The 24,793-nt window shown below is 34.7% G+C and overlaps 1 protein-coding gene across 2 annotated transcripts in view; it reads left to right on the top strand.

Annotated features, from left to right (window-relative positions):
• The first annotated feature begins 320 nt into the window (after positions 1-320).
• The window catches only part of LOC123714461 (transcription factor Sox-17-alpha-A), a 105,144-nt gene continuing 80,671 nt past the window's right edge, over positions 321-24,793 (top strand). The window contains exons 1-3 of one of the 2 annotated variants that reach the window (XM_045668705.1): positions 321-583; positions 8,459-8,625; positions 23,938-24,323. In XM_045668705.1, the coding sequence (XP_045524661.1) occupies positions 8,549-8,625; positions 23,938-24,323 (463 nt within the window). In that variant the 5' untranslated portion in view covers positions 321-583; positions 8,459-8,548. The remainder of the gene's footprint in view (positions 584-8,458; positions 8,626-23,937; positions 24,324-24,793) is intronic. The other variant, XM_045668706.1, reaches the window with a different exon arrangement.

Below are 24,793 nucleotides of genomic sequence, written 5' to 3' on the forward strand. Positions count from 1 at the left end.
TAAATCAATATAATACTAACTTATTTTCAATCTTTCATCCGAAGCCAATAAAAAAATCAATCAAGGTAAGCCGGGTTCCTCACGATTTTTCTCTTTACTGTTCGAGCGACTGTTAAATGCGCACATAGACAGAAAGCTCATTGGTGCCGGACGGGGATCGAACCTACGACCTAAGAGATAAGAGATAAGTTGAATAATGAAACAAATATACAATATTTATTTTTCGCAATATAATAAAAGAATTAAAAAAGGTTGGCAGTACCTGCGTCAAGCATTCGCTCAAGCTGAGGTGCGCACGCGCCTCCAGTCGATCGTGTTCGCCGCCGGCGCGAGCTTATGTGTATTGTTCTACTAATTTCAAATTTCGAACTTTAAAATAATTGACGTTGAATTTTCGAAATTGGAACGTTGGAACTAACAACAAGTGTTGCCAGTGGTTATTTGTAACTCGTGAAATACGAAAAGTGTGGATGAAGGTTAAGTGACAAGTTGTGGTTAAAGTTCACTTAACGTTTAGTGTTTAAACGTGAAATTATGTGTTTTATTGAACTATAATTCGAGTTAATCATCTTGTAAGGCATTGGTTTGTATTTTTTTATATATATCATAATATTATACATATATAGGCTATATAACAATTGTCCAAATAGGGTATCCTTCCAGTAGATAAAGATACCTAAATTACAAAATTTAATAACAATTAAAAGGTTTTTATACAAAATTCCGTAAAAAATATATAACGTAATGACGCACTTGTGACTTGATACCATTGGTACACTATATTTGCATATATATATACCTCGTTGTTTATAGTATAGAAGCTGATATAGTCTTTAAGAGTTCCTCTAGAATTAATCTATAACGATTATCATTTAGCTTAGTTTATGAATAATATAGATCGTTGTATTTACGACTCCCTTTTGACAATAACGTCTTGGATTTTGACATACGGAAGTCAGACTAAATTTTACACTAACTTTATGGCCTACATAGGCCTAATGAAGAAAACTAATAAAATTAATTAACTATGTGCGTATAAGTATTTCGATACAGCTAGGAAATGCCTGCGTTAGAGCCATGCCGGACCGTACTTTTTAATTTTGTATAAACTTATAGAATGTAATAGACGAAATAATATTATTATCATGATAGCATTAGCTATTATAATATAAAACGTATCGTAACGTACGTAACGTAACGTATAATAATGTACGTAAATGTATTAAAAATGAGGCTTCGGATAACTACATTTTTTATTTAATTAATAAATCTTATATTTTCGTGTTCAAAATAAGAATGATACGTGAGTCTCAAAATGAAATTATACGTAACAAAACTCATTTAGAGACCAACTTACTTTTGCGTCTTTATTCTATTCGGTCTAAGTTCTAATTGAGGCAAACAAATTCAGCTAGGTAAGACCACCAGTGTCAAATCAGGTTAAGCGTTAACTTGTTCTGAATTATACTAAATAGAATTCCAAAATCAAATTCGAAGTTTGAAAAAAGTCGCGTAAAATTTAAAAAAAAAAACAAAAGAATAATAACCTAACAAGGCGTGGCTTCCTAAGTTCGATACGTCATAAGATAAAACATGATTTGGGTATATATAAAATACACAGTAGTATACGGGATCTTCGGGACAAAACACAAGGAAATTGGGCATCAAGGACTGTTTGTATAAATTGAAATAATTCAATAATTATAAACGGCTAAAGAAGGCCGGAATCGCTGGACCTCTTCACCCCAATTTGAATATTTATTGGTACTGGTTGAATAAACTTCGTCGGTTTTAATGAATTATATTATTGCTATATTCACGTACACGCGAATATCATTAGGTTATAGAATTCGTTGTTTTTCGGCAAGATTTGTGATAAATTCAGTTAAATTACATACAATTATGAATTATATGTTTAAACATCTGTTGAAAGTGCTTGAAACTTTTGTTGAAAATTGTATAAATATCCGTTCGGTAGAATTTGAGTTTATCGCGTTCATACATACAGACGCGGCCGAAGGACTTCAATTATGTAAGGATTGAAAAAAATGAATGTTTTTGGTTTCTTTTGCCTTCTTGGTAGGTTAAGTTAGTTCTTTATATGGACTTTAAGATAAGTAAAAGACATCTATTATAGTCGAACTACATTGCAGGTGAGTTTCTCATCCCTTAGGGTAGTAGGTTCGATCCCCGTTGTGTACCAATGGATTTTCTATGTGCTAACATTCTTGTTAGTTATTAAAAGTAGTGGTAAACCGATAAAAATATAGCAATACTGTTTTTTAAATGTTAGCTAGTTAGGTATAAGAGTTATAAATACCTAAAAAACTTCATCTAGATTCTAGATAGATAGCGATTTAAGATAGAATGCAAATAAGGATCTTAGGTTAAAAATGTCTTGTCATTCGAGCTCAATTTTTAAAAGGCCGGCAACGCACTTGCGAGCCCACTGGCATTAAATGTGTCTATGAGCTGAATCTAAGGGTTAGGTTAGCTATTATAAGCATATAATTTTTCATATCATATATGTTATCATAAGTTTCGTTGAAATGAAAACATATAATACCTATTATGTTAATAAATATACAGAATTTTATACGAATCAAATTAATTAAATATATAAAAAAGGTAAATAATTAATACCTAAGAAGTAATATGCGACTTGTAACAACCCATGTAAAGTTATCAATGTCTTGTAGGACTCATTATGTTACATATTATTATATATACCTATATATTTTATATGTTATGTTAAAAATTATATGTGATCGGAAATGTTAAAGCATCACAAGCCGACGTTGCGTTGTCTTATAATTTTTTTCATTTTTATCGCAATATTAATTTGTTCGACAATTTAACGATAAATCTTTCAATTCTTCATTACATAACATACAATGTTCCATTCTTCCTGTCTTCAAGAAAGTATTCTGTAACGTCTACAGCGCACTCGCGGCCAAAATTCCAGTCACTGATAGTCTTATCGGAATTTGATAATAATAATAATTATTTTACATAATATCGTTTCTGAAGATTTTAATTTATTCAGAACTCTATTTGTCACAGCGTAAATCCAATTTAACTGAACGGAAGAGCTCTAATTTAAAGCGAATTTAATTAAAATTAGTTTTTATATATAAGTTAGTATAAAAACATTATTCAAGTGAATCGCTTTACTTTGGTTTGGGACTAATTCAAACCAATTCAACTCAACAACAAAAGAGCGTTCAAATTCTTAAAAGGCCGGAACTTGCGGCTCGCAAGTGTTAGAGCAGTGTAAGTGTCCATGGGTGGCAGTATCGCTTAATAATACGGGAATCTAAATATATTAAATAAGAATTAAAGTTATTTATTGCGTACAACTGAGCGTGATTCAAGCCAGTGCCGCGCATCATTGCTATGTGGAACCAGCTGCCCACTGAAGTATTTCCGAACCAATTCGAGTTAGGATCCTTCAAGAAAAGAGTACCAAGACTTAAAACACTTTCATTATCAATAGGCGGTATCACTTAACATCAGATACACTCCTGCCCGTGTGCCCTCTGTTATATAAATAAAAGATTTACTCGCGTATATATCCTTTAATTATAAATATCAATATGTCACCCATGTTTATATTTATATAAAATATACAAAAATCTTTACGGATAATGTTTGATAAGTATTTTGAATTACCAAAACATAATTGTTTTTATAAGTACTGAGCTTGTATTTTTAAATACGCTCTCCGTTCCGGTATTATTCATATGCTATGTTATTGCGCCTGGGTTTACACACGCCCTGACACTTAGTTCTCAAACTCACATGCAGATCAAAGAATTGAAAATTATTACGGTTTCACTGGTTCGTTATTAATTCTAAAAGATCTGTAAAACAACGCAACGTGTTGGCCTAGTAGCTTCAGCGTGCGACTCTCTTCCCTAAAGTTGCAGGTTCGATCCCCAGCTTTGCACCAATGGACTTTCTTTTCTTCTGCGCATTTAACATTCGCTCGAACGGTGAAGGAAAACATCGTGAGTAAACCTTGCCTTAGATGCAAAATGTTGACGGCGTGTGTCAGGCACAGGAACCTAATTACCTTGTAGGTTAACAGACTGAAATTATTTATTTCATATTTCCTCCACGGTACACTGGTTAGGCAGACAAATAAATGGTATATAATATTTTTTTATCATTCTGGCCTACAGGCCATACCTGTACCGGATTAGAGTATAATCACTGAATAAATTCAAAGCTCTCGTTAAACGTTATTTAATCTATGAAGCCCTTTATACATTTGTCCTGTCCAATCCTTGGGATTGATTTGCTCCAGTTCAAGCAATTTGTATTACTCAAAACTTGGCGATTAAAAAGAGTGGCGGAAAGTTTCTTGCCAGTTCTTCTTGCCCGCTCTACGCCCTTGACTTGCGAACTGGTGGTAAATTTAAATTTAGAATCAATTTAACATCTTTTCTTAATGTTCATAAGTGTGCTTGGTTAACTATATGAATAAAGTTATTTTGAATTTGGATGTAAGTACACAAAAATCTGACTGAAATAGATCTTGTAACTGAAATAATCCTTTTTTATCATATTTCTGGTAATTGTAAACAAATATCCTTATAAATAGTATGTAATAAATGGTATTACGTATTAGTACGTTTAAATTAATAATGTCTTTCTACCATCGTTCTCATAAAAAAGGAAAACCAAAGTTTATTGTAATTCACTTTCGTGCGCAAGATCATTCTAGATTTTTATCTGTGAAATGTTTAGATTGTCACATAGTCTCTTTTGATGTAATCTATGGTTATTTTCACTGATAGTAGAAATCAAAATCGCAAGCACTTTTATCTGTTTTATTATCCGATTATAGTCTGTTTAAAGAAACACATTAGTACAGTTATCCGATTTCTGGCATTGTTTTTGGCTTCTGTTACAGAGTATAGACTATTCGGACAAATGAATTTGACAGATATAACGGCATCCTCCCCCCCCCCCCCCCCCTATTTTAGGGGGAGGGGAGATTTTATCACGTTTTATACGTGCAAGAATAAGTAATAAAGCTGTCACTAAGCACATAATTGTGGCGAAGTGTGAAAAATCATGATTCTGAAGGTAAAAGCCGTGAAGAAGTAACTAATTACCTCACATAATGTTATAAAACGCGTATTAATTATACATTTGATAGAGTTTACTTTATATTAGCTTCATTTACTTAAAGCCGTATGTCGCTCGAGCGAAACAGAGGGTATCCAGCGTAGAAAACCAGTCTGATTCGTCCTGCTCTCTTAATTTGACTCCGCGTCAGTCTAGCTTCCTTCGTCTCTGCATAAATGCTTTGCCAGGTCTGTCTTGGGCGGCCCCGTTTCCGTTTGCCTTGATTCCAGTCGAGGGATTGCCAATGTGACTTGGATCCCGGCAAAGCGTATGGCCCATTTTCAATTTTTTATAATGGTTAAACTCGGTAAAAAGCCAGTAGTTTTACAGTTATAAAATTTTAATAATCTAGGCATATGACGGTATATTAGATCTTTATGGGCTAATAAATTTGTGATCAATTTTTGGGGATCAAGGGGACTCCAAGAAAATAATATCGTTACGTACAGTAAATTGGTTCAGTCGGGGTTCATACCCACCAGAGGCTATTATCAGCTTTGATAGCACGATCCAGTTTAGATTCTGTGCAGCTTAAATTGAATCGCATTTTTTTCGTACCATGGCCTAAACTTAAACGTTCTGGAATCGCAAGACCGATTGAAAGAACGATGTTTTTAGAGTAAATTCTTATTAATACAATAAATTAATGACGCGACCACCTTTTGAGGTCTGGTATCTGTTTCATGATTTGTCAATCTAACAGGCAATTACGTGAAGAGCCTGTGCCCGACACACTGACTATTTGGGTCTAAGATTTCCTTACTATGTTTTCCTTCACCGTTTGAGCCAATATTAAATGCGCCCATAGAAACTCCATTACCCGGGGATCGATCATACGACCCGAAAAATGAGAGTCACTCAAGCCACAAGGCCGACACAATGAAACAAAACAATATTTTAGGCCACGTTCTAAAGATTTTAATATATCAATAAATGTATTCTATCAACGAAAGTATGCTCCCTAAATATACAACATATACTCGTAGGTATTTTAATATTTGCTAACAAGCTGACACACAAACATTTCGTGGAAATAAAGTGGCTGATTAATGAAATCTAGGTATATAACAATTAGCCGTTCTAAGCATTGACAGTAGGTATTATTAGTGCTTATTAAATATCTTTTAATATTTATTCTATGATAGCCGCGAACTTCATTTCGCCTTTATATGATATTTTACTGGAGACTGTTCACTTTTCCGGAAAAAAAACTGGTATTTAGGATTTTCCGTACAATTTCCATTCGCCATAAAAACCTTCTTCAGAGTTCAAGGAATGAAAACACACGAATTTGCCGAGGCTTACGAGTTTTGCTACAGTGAGCAGTGTTGGCGTAGTGGCTTCGGCGTGCGACTCTCATCCCAGAGGTCGTAGGTTCGATCCCTACATCTCGTACCTATATCTCGTATGCGCATTTAACATTCACTCAAACGGTGAAGTAAAACTTCGTTAATAAACTTTACCTCTACCCAAAAAGTCGACGGCGTGCTTCAGGCACAGAAGGCTGATTACCTACTTGCCTATTCGATTAACAAATGATCATGAAACAGTAACAGAAATCTGAGGCCCAGACCTAAAAAGGTTGTAGCGCCATTGATTCCTTTTTACAAGTTGTGCGTTTGCATATTTTGCGATTCTTGTTAATCTATATAGATAACAAATTCTAGGCTAAACCATTTATTAAAAGCGTTTCTATACCCTATGCTTTGTTAAATCATTCCTTAACTAATCAATGATTATCGTATTAAGTTGCTGTATTCTTGTATGTATGTAGTGTGAACTCAGTTTCCCACTTAGACGGCCATTTGGTCCGTTCATAAAGTCCTGGCTAATTAACTCCTTCCAGAAGCTCAGAAGTGAAAAACAAAATCCAATCGATATGTGTCATACTGACACACAGACTTCAGACAGGGAAGGCTGATCTGTCTTGTCTATGAATTAAGAATGGGGTTTGTAACGCCAATGGATTTTTATTATTATTCATCTCTATACAGGTATAACTAATATATATTACAGAAGGATTTCTGAGGAAAACTGGCGCGTCTTATAACACACATGCTCTTGACCAATAATAATTTAGCGATAATTTCGAAACACACATTTAAACCTTATTTAACCCCAGAGCTGGTTGAATTTAGGTGTTAAGGGTACACTGGCACGGGAACCAACATTTTCAAATGTAAGTAAAGAATATCGTAAATGCTGTATTAAATAATAATTTATTTCAAAGATTAAAAATCATATAAATACATTTGAAAGTCACTGTGTTATCTGGAAATCTTGGAATAATACGTATAAATCGTTGTAGGCAAAAACGTCGGAAATGTTATTTTTAGTTTTATTGAATTACTTTGAATTAATTACGAATTAAACTTAGCAAATTAATGCGTCACACAGTACATAGCAAGGCGTTTTTTTTAATAATTTTCCTTTGTTATAAGAGATAATAGCATATATTATCAATATTCTTGTATTATCACAAAATATGAAGATGCTTTAAAAACGTGCATATAAAATTGTGATCGTCATACTACATCGTACTCATGTTTCCTGTAAAAAAATATCTCGTTTTACGTCTGGGCCTCAAAATACCGTTTTATTAGAAAGCCTGCGTGTTGGGTCACTATAAAATTTAGGCAGACATTAACAATTACCAAAAAGTTTTTACCATTTTAAAACAAAAAATAAATACATATTTTGAACGTGGAACGGTTTTTTCCAATACAGACGCGGCGACGCGTCGCAGTGCCGCCAACATTGACATCTGTCAATCAGATTCAATATGGTCGCGAGCCGGTTCCCGATATCTTTCAAATCTATAAGCCAAGATGTGTTAGATTGTAGTGTAGTAGCTGCTCGATAAGGCTTAACGTCACTGACAAATATATTCGATCGACATTTACGAAATCAGCTATAAGATTACAATGCACATATGGTGGCACAGATTATATAGACCATAGATAGTCTACAGATGTAGAATTGTTTGACCTCACGTGTATTGTGTCAATTAAGGTAGAACAAAGTAAAAATATTATAATAAATTGCTTCCTTAATATGATTTTTTTTCTTGGGCTACTTGTTTTATACATACTAGCTTATGGAACATTTTCCTACGCCATAGAGACTGTAAGATACAAAAGAAAGTATATTTCCAATTTTTTTCCCAATATTCCTCCATAAAATGCTTCCTCAGAGTCCAGCCGTCTTCGAGTTTTGCGCTTTGCAACAGATTTTACGATTTATTGTTATAAGTTTTAAATGTTTAATATTTAAATTAAAAATATATAAACTTTTATTTTATATTGTTTCAATTTTGTTTCAGACTAACTGTTTACTAGTGATGTAATACAGTCATGCAGTACAGCGTCAATACGACGCAATTGAGTGAGCTAGTGTTGTGAATATCGAACGTATGAACACACTCATGCTGACGACTGGAACTGTTGACGATCAGTCCATGGACGGGAACATGTCATTTTCATCTTATAAGTGAGTATTTACTACTGCAGTTTGTTGTTCATACACTCAGATTGACCTTCCCTACGGCCGGACTACAGACCTTAAAACATTAAATTGAATAAGTCTATGCTGTCTCAAAAAGTTCTTCAATCTTTTGTCTCTTTTATTTATTAATAAAGAGAAGAGATGACATACTTCAAATTATTAATTAATAATTCAGTGTATTTGTATAGAAGAGCCTTTTGCAGTACCTACTTAAAACTCAGTTGAATATCTTTTTATTATAGAATTTAGTCTAGTTCGGATGCTATCAGCCATACTCAAAGTTGGTTGAGAGTTACTTAAGCCTTTGTAGAGTGAAATGGTTTTTTATTTGGGAGCTAAGAAGATCTTTTAGTACCAGTTACTTAAATTGTTAGTTACTGAAATATTGCGCAGTTACTCGCGAATCAGATCCCATCTTTTGAAGTTCTAGAAATAGATTTTTCTAGAGGTGATTAATAATGAAGGCTTTTCATTTTCCCGAGGAAAGCTGGCGCGTCTTCAAAAGCTTGAGTTTTACTAAAGACAAACTTACTTTTTACGATATATACGAAAATTACAAATATAATATAATGTTAAGAAAGGCTTGTGAACTCAACGAAGTACCAAAAATATTTTATAGATAAAGAAAATTATCAGTGAAATATACAGATTAATTGTCTTGATGTCAAAACCTTTTTGAATTTACATATAGGAGTCATGCTCTGTGCCCGCCTTAAATTTTCCTCTTTCTATTCTTTTTCTTTATCGAGTTCGGCATACCGACAGGAGGCTCACCTGATGATAAGTGATACACACAAACACTCAATGCCAGAGGGTGCAGAGTGATGCCGGCTTTTAAAGAATTGGTACGCACTTTCGAAGGACCCTAAGTCGAATTGGTTCGGATATACTTTAGTGGGCTACTGGTTCCACATACGGAACGATAGACGTAGAGGTGATACGGACGGTATTTCTTGTTCTGCCTCGACGGCCGATTATGAAACTCAGGTACAATTAAGCATCATTCTACATACAATTGTATAGTCTATATTATTCTTCATTTATAATTTCGTTTTAATTAAATCGGTAATGCTGTTAATGAAGGCGGACTTCGACTTCCAAGTATACATCATCTGAATTCCCAATTCGATTGGCCAGAATTTCTTGCATTGGTTTTTGATTAAATGACTTCATTCTGTACGGTACTCCGACTGGTTTTACTTTCTAGGGACATAATTAATATACAGATAATTAAATAATTATGAGCTTTGGTTAACTGTTTATCCATTCCAAGATATATCACTTGTCTTTGGTAAAAAACTAAATCAATGCACTGTTTTTTTTATTTATAAAACATAAATATAGGTACAGAAACACTTAGAGTTGTCTTAAGTGGTACGTCACAGAACACATTCATTTCCATAGACTAATGACGAAAAAAAAACAAATAAAACCAATTAAACACAGATAAAAAGAATTTATATATTATATATATAACATCTATTTTAAAAGGAGCCAAGTAAACACACTCCAGGTTTTCCAAAACCTGGTAATGTCAGGTGTAAGTTCCCGTTTATGGGTAAACAATTGTTCGGTATCTACCTTCGTATATACCTCTGTATAAATGATATATAGTGTTGTCTTATAAACATTATGTATTCTTTCCGATGTCTTATTTTGTTACTTCTCTAGGAGGATTTTCTCGTTCTCTCCAATTGTGTTTACGCTGTGATCAAAAGAGACGGTCTACATATATAGTTAAAACGCTACCGATGCTTTAAGCGTATATAACTGTCAGTGTATTGTGGTATACAAGTAATTCAGTAATTTTTTGTAGAATAGGACACAGCTGAAAGACCATAAGTTGAATTGGTTCGGAAATATTTCAGGGTGCAGCTGGTTCCACAAAGTGGTGCCATTCATAACGCTCAGTTGTACGCAATGATTTTTTTTTTAAAATACGTATATGTTTAAGTCCTGTGTTTTATATCTATTTTGGGATAATTATTTTGATTTAAAATCTCTATCCCCTGCAAAGTAGTAATGAGTTGGTGTTATGTATAGAGCATTTTTCTGTAATTATTGTTATAGATGCTTGAAATGTCAAAATCATTACAATGCTTTATTCTGTGTTTAGTCAAATCAAGGCGGTCAATAAGATATTCGATTCATTGCCATAGATAAAACATTATGGAAACTGATATTTAATTCTTTATTAGATACGTCAAGGTAAAATTTTATTTGCGGTTTGCCAGTAACATTTATCATCTGTGGCCGTATAAAACACGTGACTAAATAGGTTAGATATGAACGCTGCAATTACAGACTGCAAAAACCCGCTGGCCAATGAATTCGTCAGGTTACAGTCCTCAATCGGGCACCTTTCATTAAAAAAAAACAACCATACGCCATTTCATGTCAATTTTTGAATTATTCATCGTGCCAATGCGCGAGCGCATCGATTGATGCAAGCAAAAAGCGCGCGCTCGCTAATCTTTGTCGTCTTTCGCGTTGCTTCGTCCCTCATACTCCACTAACCGATACACTTAGTATTCGTATAGTTTTTTCTGTCACGCTGCGCAAGGACATCACGGAGAATGCATTTATTTGATAAATGATGTTTTTTAGCGATTCAAGGGCTTCTGATTTTTTCATATAATTTTTCGGTGTCGCTATTAAATGCCTTTTGTTCGCGATGTGTGAGATATTACGTGTAAAAGAATTGAATTTTGTTTAGTTCTGATAGCATGGTATCTCTAATAGAAACGTTTTAATGAATCATATTTATCAACTAGTATACTAGTCAATGGATTCTTATCTGTGCTTATTGACTAGTGAACCTTTTTTGCGATGCTCTGTGCAATTAATTTAATCTTAAATTCATTGTGCTTACAGTCAACTGTCAAGCCAATTACAACCTAATGTTATGATGCTTGGGTGCAGAAAAAATGTATTATTCGAATTTCCGAACGTTCATCCCCCTGCCCGCACGTCCGCCGCGCCTCGACGCCGCGTCTCGACTGTACGTGATTGGTTTATTAATTAGGCGAATCATCATCGGGTTCCATTTTTAAAAATAGGCGGGATTCTTGTTGTGCGACTTTTCTTTTTAATTTCGGTCGGCACTGAACGCAATTAGAGTTGCCAGTAATGTTTTTGTCATAATTGTTGAAGAAATTAGATTTTAAATTCTTTACAATCAGAGTTCTCGAAGTGTTTCTTTAACGTTTAATTGTATTAAGTATTGATTGATGAAGATCGAGATGTCTGTATGTTCAACGGTAGATAGAAAACATTATATCTTGTGCATGTATTGTTTTTGTTTGTTAAAAGATATTTTATGTTATCAAAATAATAGATATGGTTTGGAGCAAATTATTCAGAAACGTTTGAAACGATATAATTTTATCAGTTTCTTTCTTTGAATAAAAACAAATTATGTAAAAAATATAACGAGTTAGTGTTTATTCATGTGCTATACTACGCTTAAAAGGATTGGTTAAAATCACGTGTAATGATTATTATTTAAACATCGAATCCTGTTTATTGTGTCGCAAAACGTCAAAACAGTTTTTTGTTGACTTCAAAATTATCCTAATTAGATCTTCATACACCGTATACAGAAAAATAATTACCGTTTAATTCTAAATACCAATCAATTGAAATAAGTAATACAGTTATCTAAAACTTTTTAGAGAATTTGAAGAGAATAAAAGAAATGTACCGTTCTAAATTCAAAATACAGTCATAATTACTCGGAACATCTGGTATATATTTAGAATTATGATTATGTAAAACTTTTTAATGTATTTGGAAGTTTTAAAAACAAATTTGTCTGATTCTAAATTTAAAATACGTTGTCCTTATTATTCGTATTATCCGGTATATTTTCAAACAAGTGTCAACACGAAAAACAGTATGGCAGACAAAACGGATTCTTTTGTTGGCAATTGGAATAGTTTTAATTTTTTTTCATCTCATTTTAAGACACGAAGGTATTCTAACGGTATTCAGAAGGGACATAACTCGAGGCGACCGCGAACAGATATTTTTTTTCATGACCTCGACGATTTTCGGAACTATACCTTGATTTTACATTTGTTTAGATATTTGATTCGAATTTCAAACAATTGCGCGTAAAAGCAACACTAGACTATACAACGGACAATTATGTCATAGACAAACAAGTGCGAGTCGACAAAAATATTTTCGCTTAAATTAAATATATATTCAATAAATTATACTGGAGGTTCGGCTATTATAATTTGCTAATTTAATTTTGTAACATTATTTTTAATTAACAAAACAATGTATTAATATTTCGTAATAACAACTAAAATATTTACTTATACGTATTGTGTACTCAGGCTACATTAGGGGCTAGCCATAGATTAGAGAAACATGTCTGTGGTCCTTTGCTTTTTGTAGTCTATGGTAAGCATTAAGTATAAAACCCCTTGGATCTTCACTTCGACTTGCTTGTTACCACGAAACATAACAAAATCTGGCAGACAGTTCGGCTGACCGCTAAGTAAGACAGGAACATAAATTCTTCATTCTTAACAAAAATAAAATCGATCCTCTTTAGAGGGCTACCGAACTATAATTTATGGGCATTGGTCCGAGAGAAAAAAAAAAGCAAAATGTCGGGACGGAGACGCAAAACGGCGAAATTGGAAATAATTTTGCGATAGCATCGTTCGGCTGTAACTTTCTTTTGCGTTTGTGATTTTTTGGTTTTCGAGGAGTTATGGGTCCCGATTTCGAATTCATAGACAATTTTAAGTGTTTTTTTATTGGCGGGAAAATGCTTATTCGCTTCCATTTTAGAATTTTGTTTTTCTTCGAACTAATCTAGATGATTTCTTTACTAGTTTAAAATGTCTAATGATTTTTGGAACCTAGTTTAAAGTTAATAAAATATCAATGCCTAGTTTCCTTTCACCTCTCCATCATAAAATTCCTCAGCCGGGTCTCAGATTTTTATACCTCTTTGTGGCCAGCGTTCTGTGCCTGACGCCGTCGACTTGTTGGGTCTTAGTCCGGTTTGAGTTAGTTTACACATGATTTCCTTCACCGTACGAGAAACCATTAAATGCTTATAAAGAAAGTCTATTGGTGCACGGGGTTTGAACCTACGACCTCAGGTTTAAGACGCGCACGCTCACGCACGATTATTACATTTTTTTATTTTAGATATCGTGTTTGTAATTATTCCAAGGCAAAATAATTTATTTAAAAAATTTTTTTAAATATCTTGCCTCCACAGGGCTTACAAAACGTCAAACTGTTAAAAACGTTCTAATCTGTTAAACATGTAATATACTCTGTATTTGACATATGCAACTTTCTTTTGACGCTTTTCTAAAACACAATACAATTTCCCACAGTCGGGTAGCTAAAGCTTTCTAATTCTCAGTGAGCCAATAATAAATTTTTTGACCCAATAACAATACAAAAATATCATGAGGTTGATAAAAGAAATGGGACGAAAGAGGTAATATTATAGTATCCAAGAGAGAAGGAAAAGATGCCATCAAATAAATAGATATAAATACCGGAAGGATATAGAAGATCAACTCGTGAAAGAGAATGTTGGAAGATAACTGAGCAAAAGGCTGCTGACATAAAAAATTTTTTAGTCAAAATGTATATAGTTTTACTTAAGCTAAAAAAACAAAGCTATCGTTGCATCTTCTACTGCCTTTACCATGGAGTATTTAAAGGAGTTCCGACTAATACCAGCAGGTGAGTTTTATTAACGGACGTCAAGGCGGAATACCAAAATACCATCCGTATCACCTAGAAGGCCGTCGTTCCACTACTGAGCGTTTCTTAAGGCAGTTTTTGTCTCGCACCAACGCTATGTGGAACCAGATGCACACTGAAGTATTTCCAAACTAATTCGACGATGTCCTTCAAGAAAAGAGCGTACCAATTCCTAAAAGGCCGGCAACGCAGCTGCGAACTTTTTGGCAATGTGAGTGTCCATGGGCCGCGTTATCACTTAAATTCGCATGAGCCTGACATTAAAAAATGCGCTAATTATGTAGAAGATTACTAGTTATAAAACTAATTATTTATTACATTGGTCTACCGATTCATAAAAGCCGGCAACGCACCCTTCTAGCAATGTGCCTAGCTTAAAAGTTATGTTGAACGTTCATATATTGCGTATATTTAGGCATTTTATTAAATTAGCTAGATTTATGTACATTACATGTATGTATAACGTGTGTATAGTTAGTAAATAGTTGTTGAATAAATAGGTTATGTCTTATCAGTCCTTATCAGTGTTAATGCAAGTGCGACGGCCTTCTTCAGATTTGCAATGAGGAACCTAAAATAAATTCGTGAATGATTTTTCTACCCTTTAATTGGCATGGCGTCGTTGCCATGGAAACGGAAGAGCACAGGTTTTTATTAAATGTCCCATTTATTCCTATTAAAAAGATTATTAGACCCGTTATGGCTGTGTGTCACTTAACGAAATTATAAAATAAAATAAATCAGTACCGCTACAATCTTTGTAGGTCTGGGCCTCAGATTTCTGTATCTGAATGTGTCAATCAGGCAAGTAGGTGATTAGCCTCGGGCTCCTGACTCGACTATTTGGGTCTAAGACAAGCCAGTTTCCTCAAGATGTTTTCCTTTACCGTTCGAGCGATGTTAAATGCGCACGCACCAGCCCGTGTTTGAAACTACTACCTCAGGGATGAGAGACGCATGCTGTAGCCACTACATTATCATACCAAGTGAGAAAATGGCGTAAAACCGTACTATTTCCTACAGTAGTTCTTCGAACGATGTGTTTGCATCAACTCCCACTTAGTTATGTACTCCTGGTATGTTGTTGTTTCGCACAATGCAATGTTTCTTAAACACGTATAAACAGACATACATTTTCTTATATACTATAAAGTTAAGACCCTAATGGGACATTGGGGACTCCTTTGCCCGTAACAAATTTACTCTTTAGTACTTCTTTAAAATGCTTAGCATTTGCACAGTTATTTATTTTATTACTATTAATATCGCTTAAACAGAGAAACGCAATAATTAAGATACAAAATAGCGGGAAATTAAAAAAAAAACATAATTCTATGTTGTTTTATCGGAAATATACCATATATATATTCATATATATATGTTCTCTTAATTTTTTTTAAAGTTCAGTAGCTGACTTTAACAGTCCGCTTCTCTAGTACCTTGCGAACCAGCGACCAATAGGAATTAATATAAATTCTTTGTGAGATACGATCTCTCCCTCGGCTAGGCCGACATGCATATCCATGAGCTGCAGCAGCTGCTTTTAATGGTGGTTTCATCAGTTATCTAGTTCTTTTTTAAGTTCTTAGGATCAGATCAGTCGCTGATGCCTGGAAGTCTTTCACAGTCCGCATCTCTAGGCACTGCTTTGCGATCCAGCGAGTTATATGGTCCTCTTTCAATTAATATCTGAGAGAGGAACTCCAAAAAAGAGCAGATTCCTCTCTGGTGGGACAACATTGGCGTCCATAAGCTTCAGCAGGTGGATTATTAATTTTTATTAAAAATCACAATTGTACCAGGCTAACATAAATCGAAGGCAATTTTAAATTTTGTCTTAAAAAATGTTCGAAATCTTCGGATCGTACAGGGTTGATAAAGCTATATTCATAGTATTCATAATACGCAGAAAATCAATATAAAACCCTCCAATGACACGTAGCGATAAAAAAATATAATTTGCTAAGATTTTGTTCTAGGAATGATGTATGTTTGTGAAACTGCATGTACCACGTACGCGTGCTTGACTGATACGTTATCTTGAAATCTTATCGTGTTCTCTGGAGCGTTTTAGCAAACCGTGTATGGAATGTTTTAGGATATTGTGATATGCTAAGGGTGATATTAAGGTCGTTTAATTGGATTTAATTTCAAGAAGATTTGACAAAGCCAATATTCTTTTCTGTTCTCTTTATATTTGTCAGATTTTTCTACAATCGTATGTAGAAAAATTATTAAGTTATATTGTTACAAATATAGCGACTTGCGAGCTTAAATGGTTGGACTTTAAGGTGAATAAATCAGGGGCTAATACACTAACCTGATAAATCTTGAGTTTAAGGAGGTAGGGCGAGGCTCAGACCTTGAAATTAATGAATTGGTAATCTCAATCATTCTCAATGGCGATGTCGAACCCAGATCCCAGATCACATGGTTAAGGAAAGAACTTTATAGAAATTGCTTACAAAACTTAGGCAAAAAGTTCAATTATACATAAAATCTCTTAATAAAAAAGTAGATTAAATAACCAAGGTTAGCCTATTAGCTTCTGTGGCCTGAGTTCAAACCTACAGTAGGTTTGAACTGTTCACCAATCTGTATGTGTGCATTATACACACTCATATGTATGTGTCATGTGTCAGGCATGTACGGCATGTATCAGGCTGATTATTAGAAAATACAATTAACAGAAATCTGAGCAGACCTTAACGGTAGCATCAATGACTTCTTTAATGTACAGAAACAACACGTAAACAAATAATCTTATTGAAACCCAAGGCCGATGAATCACGGAATTGAAGGAAGACTCGATTGTCTTAAATGAATCGAACGCTGACTCGATAATGTCGTATCTAGATAGTCGGAACGCTTAGGTGTGAGTTTGTCAACAATGGTTATTGTCTCTGCTCTGTTTGAAAATATTCACATCACCCCTTGTGATAATTTTGAAAACAGAACGAGTTTATTAAAATTACGACATACACGTACATCACTATAATATATACAAGATATTTGATGTTTGTATGACGCTTTTCCACAGGGTATATAAGTCCATAGATAATAAAATTCATAGGGTACATCTATACTATAGGCGTAGACAGTTTACCGGAAATTGTTATGACAGTGAAATTCAGACTTTTCAAATGTGGAATGTTGATACTGTAGTTGTTGTTATCTGTATTTTCATATCAAAAGATTTCACTAGCCATAGTTTCGTATTACAACTTTGACAGGGTAATATAACATATGCTTTTCGACATAAATCCAAATATGAAAATACATAGATTTTCCAAACTCGTATAATTTTCTGAACGATTTCAATAAAATTTCATGTACTACTCAGATCTGCTTATGTATTTCATACAAAAATCGTAGTTTATATTATTGTAACAGTACATATTTTCTACTATCAGTATAATAAAGCCGGCGATGGTGTCCGGTCAACTTAAAAGTACATAAGGAGTATACAACATAATCGTCACGTTGCTGATTGAATAGATAATTGTTCAATCATAAAAATTGGTACAATAACAATATTTAAACACACCAAAATATATTAGAAATCGGCCATTTCTTGTCGCATTTATATATTCATCAACTGTTCTATAAAAATTCTTCAATACTCCGGTATGTCTTCTAATGAGTTAATGTTTACAAGAAACAAGAAAAACAATCAGATAGTTTATCGTATTTACCTTAGTGTATAATAATATTGATGTTAGATTCATAGATTGCATTGTATACACTGAAGAAATTTATTTAAAAAAAGTATATATAACAAACTACAAACGGACAATGCTGTGTTCGAATAATAATAATAGCTTATTAATTCGGATACTTTTACATATTATTTCTCATTCTTCAAATCCCGCCATTCCTGTCTTCACTGTGTCACTCTCTGCCTTAATTTTAACGTGAGTATAAAAAAAACTTTTTTTTCTATGAAACTTCTTGTCTATGGTGAACCGTATTTAGAATTCAGGGGTTAACATTAAAAACATTTATATGTAGGAGACCAACGATACCATATCACTTTCGCGTGTGTTGCCGACTTTTACCAGCTCTTTTGAAGGGTACTAAATGTTGGGAATATCACAGACCAAATAGAAATACTGACGAGAATCTGTCAAAGTGTCAGTAATCTTATTTTTCTGTGAAAATTCATATCTTTGGTCTCAAATAACAGGTCATAAAATCCCAATAATCTATGGTCTCGTCTATTAAGCACTCTGAACAGTCGATAGAATTCAGGAGTAAAGTTCCTATCTATCTTTGTTTATTGAAACGCAAAATAGGCCCGTCATACTACTAGCGCTTATAAATTAGAGATTGCTTCAAATCGGAAATATTTTCTTAGATTCCATAATAAAAAACTACCTTTTTAATAGGCCAGTAAGTGATTAGCTTTCTGCGGCAGACACACGCTTTTTGGGTCGAAGGCCAGTTTCCTAACGATATTTGTCCCCATCGTTCAGCCGAATCGGAGCCGGAGATCGAACCTACGACCTCAGGGATCAGACTCGCACGTTGAAGCCACTGCCAACACTACTCTGCTACATTATATAAATATATTATATGTGTATAGTCTTCGCTCGCTGTATTATTTTTGTGCTGAATCGGACCGCTGGCGTGTAATATTTTAAAACGATTGTAAAATTACCCACAAGTAAAATTTCATAAACATTATGTTTAATTATCTTCAATAATAAATCTTTGTTTCTTGTGTCATAATTTTACCCATTTTATGGCGTACACTGATCACCTCCTTGGGTTAGTTGGCATTCAGGTCCAAGGTTCGAGGTACGGTATTGAAAAAAGGTTATTGCTTTTCTATATTTCAAGTTATCAGTTACCAAGCGATGTCATAGGGGATGTCCCCAAGAGAAGATACAGAGGATAGCGAGTGATAGCTTCAGCACGACGTAAATAAAACAGACAGAAAGACAGACAGACACACTGACGAACCATTTATTCTTAACAAAACAATAATAATCAAAAAAAGAAAAATGATGGAATGTAATGTGTGCTTAGCATTATGCTGAGGAGCAGACGTGTTCCACAGCTGGTCTTTCTGCCAGAGACGACAACAGTTAGTATGTGCCTCAGCAAAAAAAAAGGATTTTTTTTTATATAACAAGTGGCAAACGGGCAGGCTTTTCTGATGTTAAGTGATACCGCCGCCCATGGACACTCTAAATGCTAGAGGGCATTAAGAATTGGTACGCTCTTTTCTTGGAGGACCCTATGTCAAATATATTTAGCAATATAAATTAATTCTGACAAGTCAATTATAAAATCAAAAACCCTGGCGACACCGCCGAGTATAGTTCATGTAAAAATGACGTCACACTTACGTCAAATGTTACGTACGACGTCGAGAATTCCATTGTTTTATACGCTTAGGACTGAAACACATCAGCGACAACTCGCCCTATAGTGAATCATTTCCTTTCGCTATTAATGGACTCGTTATAAAATCTAATAACTTGAACACTTGTAGATTAAACTTGAGATTATTTTACAGTAGCGGATTGCCTTTAACATCTTAATATATAAAAAGCCGGATTGGTTCAATCGATAATAAGATAACCGCTGGATTTTTATGGTTTTTGATATCACGAATAACTTTTAAATGATAAAATAAAATAAAAAAATGCGCACGAGTTTCGTAACTGTCAAAAATTTAGCAATGATCCCGTAGGTACGGTTAATTCTTACCTGCAATTAAAGTCAGTAGATGATCATAATAAATAAATAACTCTGAAAGAGAGATGATTCCAATCAGAACAATATTTCATCGGGAATTGAACCCGGAACACATGTGTTACAAAACTTGTGTATCGCATGCAGTCGTACACACGCCGATGGATTGAATAGTATTAATACCTATAAAATTCGCATTTAGATTATTCTTGTGATCTTCTAGGGAAGGTTCTTCTTCAGGTGCCTCTTTTACTGAAGGCAGTCTTGTGCAAGCGTGTCTTGTCCTGCTGCAGCAACTCTCGCAATGCCTTAAGTTACTTCTTCCAACACGCCGTTTATCCTGAATTATCATCATGAGGCAAATAGTGTAATAGCGGTCTTGGCATAACACGTGGCCCAGGTGTTTTTCTGTTGAATTACATATCAGAAGAATTTTCCAAATTCCGTCTGGAAAATCCAATCTTCAAAATCTTGAGCTTGATATGATGGTAGTGGGCTGATCGATTTAAAAAGTTTTGTTAAGCCCCAATCTGGCACCTAATCCATTGTTCTTCAAGTATAAACTAAAATTGGAAGCGTGTATCTTTTGGAATAAAAATACCGTCACATTTTTCTTGTCCCTACCACTGTTGATTCGAAGCCATTTACAACAACAATATATAATAACGATAACAATGATAGTAATAATTCTATTACAATTACTGAAATTCTGTAATAATCTTAGTAGTAATGAGGTAAAATGAAATAATTGTATCATTTGTATTCATGTCTATCATAATAAAAGCCTTTTGTTAAACTTTATCTTATTTAACCAATTTCTGTAAAGTAGCTAATTTTTCGAAACGAAAGGAGTGAAACTTCTGTATGAGTGGGTGAGTGAGAGAGTGAAAAAATGTGTGAGTGTACACTAGTAGTACTAGTGTACACTACAATTATCATGTATTTAAGAGTGTAGCGTAACATACAGTAGAAAATGCATTGTATATGATATAGTGTACTTCAACATATGATGAATAATGGTCATTTTAAAACATGCCAGTGATGGCAGACGGCCGTGGCGTTGATTTGACAACATCACAAGTCTGTGGACACCATTTGTCCCATCACAAACGCAAGCTTGGTCTTTCATCTGTGGTGTCTCTCTACCCTCATAGTTGTTTATTTAGATAAGACAAGGATCCCACGTATACAATGTTCAACGACATATTTCCAAGAAGTTTCGTTTCCGGCGCCAGGTTTCATGTAAATTAGAAAAATTACTCGCTGTGTGGCGTTATGTGGTAGGTTGAGTGTTACATTTCAAGTGAATTATAATTGTTAAGTGGTGGTCCTTGTGGCAGTGTACCTTCACACTAGCATTTCCTCATTGTATGTGTGTAAAACCAGCTCTGGGCCACCGGTATTAGGCGCCAAGTTAAATCTTTAGCGCCTGTGCACTTAAGCCCCACGGCCCAAGACTCTACTCCAAAGAGAACAGTCCAAGTTGGAATTTATGCTAATTAAATATGAAAATCAAAAGTTAGTATGGAAAGGTAATGCTTTCCAGATATTTTCATTTATTTCGTGTTTAACTTTAATCCAGAGACTTGGACGTCAAGGTTTTTTGGTTTAATAATTTTTTTCATATTTTAAAAAGGCACTTTTGCAAGTCAATATTGCAAGTAAAAAAAACTTGAAAAAAAATGCGCAAGAAACTTCATACTTACTCTTTTAAAAAACTTTTTACAATATTTTGTATAAAAATAAATTAATATCGCTAGAACCTTTTTAGGTCTGGGCCTCAGATTTCTGTATTTGTTTCATGATCACTTGTTAATCTAATAGGCAAGTCGGTGATCAGCCTTCTGTGCCTGACACACGCCGTCGACTTTTTGTTTGGGTCTAAGGCTAGCCGGTTTCCTCACGATGTTTTCCTTCACCGTTCGAGCTAATGTTAAAAGCACACATAGAAAGAAAATTCATTGGTGCACAGCCGGGGATCGAATCTACGACCTCAGAGCTGAGAGTCCAGATCCACTAGGCCAACACTGCTTTTTACGATATTCTGTATACATTGATTTATGTTCCTTGTACCAAAGTATTAGAGTGCCGAGCGTTGTCAAGATTTTAAAAATAAATAAATAAGTACCAAGAACTCCTAATTCTTCGAAGACCTTCTCGTTAATCAATAACATATAATTTCTGCTAAACCATAAGGCAGCGGCCTAGTTGTCTTCAGCTTACATCTCTCATACAGGTTCGATTCCAGCCTTCACCAATGGACTTTCTATGTGAGCATTTAACACTCGCTTGTCCGATAAAGGAAAACATCGTGAGACAGGCATTCCTTTAATCCAGAAAGTCAATTGCGTATATCAGGCCCAGAATTAAGTTGCCTATTGGGAAAAACAAATTATCACGAAATTGATACCAAAATCCTACTTTAAAAAGTTGTAGTGCCAAAGTTGTGTTATTGCTAAATATATACCACTAAGGGGTTTAACCTTCGTGCCTGAAGTAAAAAAAAATGTGTGTGTGTGTGTCAGCAACGACGCACGATTGGAGTTTACTCCTTACGAACGATAATTATGATATATATTGAATAGAAAAAAAGGGTAAATGAACGCATCTGCTAAAATGATAGGAGAAACAAACATATATCTGTAATTATTCGGATTATTTATATTACTTCAATAAAGCGTATTACATAAAGTATGTTACAAAACAATATAAATAATAATTGTGTTCAATTTATACAAATCCAGTTTTAGAGAGAGAATGAGATGGAATCATTCTTTTACACGTTCAATCCTACAGATACAGTTTGTCTCTTTCAACGTAACGCCTCAACTTTTCGTGTTACACTTGATTTTACTCCTCATAAAATTTCCGTACCGGGCCTTATAACTCAAATCGTTTCTTAAGAAGTAAACTCCAAAAATCGTTCGAAACTAAAGAGTTAGAAAAAAATTCTACAAAAATATAATGCATAATATAGATAACATAATGGTCCTAGCTGGACCTATTTGACACGCGTGAAGGTGGAATTCTAAAAATCTCCGGTGTCGTGTAGCTGACATCACAGAATGTAACGATATGAGGAAATTGCCGTAAGTCGAGCCCTCTCGTTACGACTAACCGATCGCAATAGGATCCTCGCCTTAGGTGGTTTCTTAGATCTCGCGTTTGTGGAATATAAGGCGCCATTGAGTTTCCGATAACATTAATTTATTAATATATCACACAGTAGGAGTAACGAAGGCAATGGTTTTGCGTCGTAGATTAGGGTAGGTTGTTGTAATTTTGCGCGTTAATTTAACATTTGAAAATAGAACGCACAGAGCCGAACAAAAATGTTGTTGATTGTCTTTGCAATGTTTATGCCATAATCTTCAAAATCTTCATAAAAGAGAATCTTTTGATTCGATTTAGTTTTCAAAATTGTAACAGACTCGAGTAAATCACAGGTAAGAGAGAATATTGGCCGCGGTTTTGAACCTAACAAATTCAAAATGGTTTAGTAGTAGCTTTACTTATTATCACATACTCTTATTATTTATTATAAAACACTTTTACATAATTTTTATAATGTAAAGCGCAAAGGTCGGAGACGGCTGGAACCCTTACGGCTACTTTTATTCTGGAAAAGCGAACTGTTTCTTTGGGTTAGCATAGCAAAATGTTCCATATATTCGTATGTACTAAAAAGGTAGGCTAACAAAAAATCATATTAAGGCGTAACAAAGTGTTTTAAGGGGGAAGTTCTAAATACAAATCGATCGATCTAAATCAATACGAATCATCAAAAAAACATAGTCCATGTCTTTTACATACTGACACAAACATTCATGTATTTGTTCTTTGCAGTATGATGGACTCAGGAGGAGCAGGCATCGAGTCTCCGCCCACCTACCATCGAAGCTACGAGCAGTACGTCCAAGGTGCCGTCGACACGAGCGCAGACTCACCCCAGGAGCAGACCAGCCCAGAACTTGTAGTCTGGTCGACCCTCCCATATGGCATAGACTATAGAACACAGTATGACTACAGGAATCCATATGAGTCCAGAGACTTTTCCACTCAGCAATTCGCAAGAGCACCATTTACAACTAAAATGGGCCAGGCAAAGGCGTTAAAAGAAGCCAGGATAAGGCGACCCATGAATGCCTTTATGGTATGGGCTAAGGTGGAACGAAAGAAGCTGGCTGATGAGAATCCAGATCTGCACAACGCTGACCTTAGTAAAATGCTAGGTGAGTTATTTCTACTTTCATAGATTATGTGCTTCTAAAAGAAGCTGTATGGACACTGTCTGCGTCTATATATATTTCCTGTACACCTGATGAAGTGATACAGTCCATGGACATTAACATTGCCAGAAGGCTCACAGTGCGTTACTAGCAAAGTATTGGAAATACTTCAGTGGGCAGCTGGTTCCACATAGTGGTGGTGCGTGACAAAGTTGTCGCTTAGTTGTGGAACGACGGACGTCGAGGTGATACCGTTATATTACAAATCTAAGATTTGCGATCTATCTCCCTGGAACGAGATTCCATTCTATTAGCAGTAGTTCTATACTTTGAGCATAGTACTCAAATTCAGGGCCTTTAGATAAAAACCAGAGGCCCTACAACATTGTTAGGCCTGGACCTTAGATTGCTGTATCCCGTTCTTGTTTTTTTTTCTAAAAGGCAAGTAGATCTGGGCCTATACGACATCGACT

Source organism: Pieris brassicae, chromosome 9, assembly GCF_905147105.1.
Source record: "Pieris brassicae chromosome 9, ilPieBrab1.1, whole genome shotgun sequence".
Lineage (NCBI taxonomy): Eukaryota > Metazoa > Arthropoda > Insecta > Lepidoptera > Pieridae > Pieris > Pieris brassicae.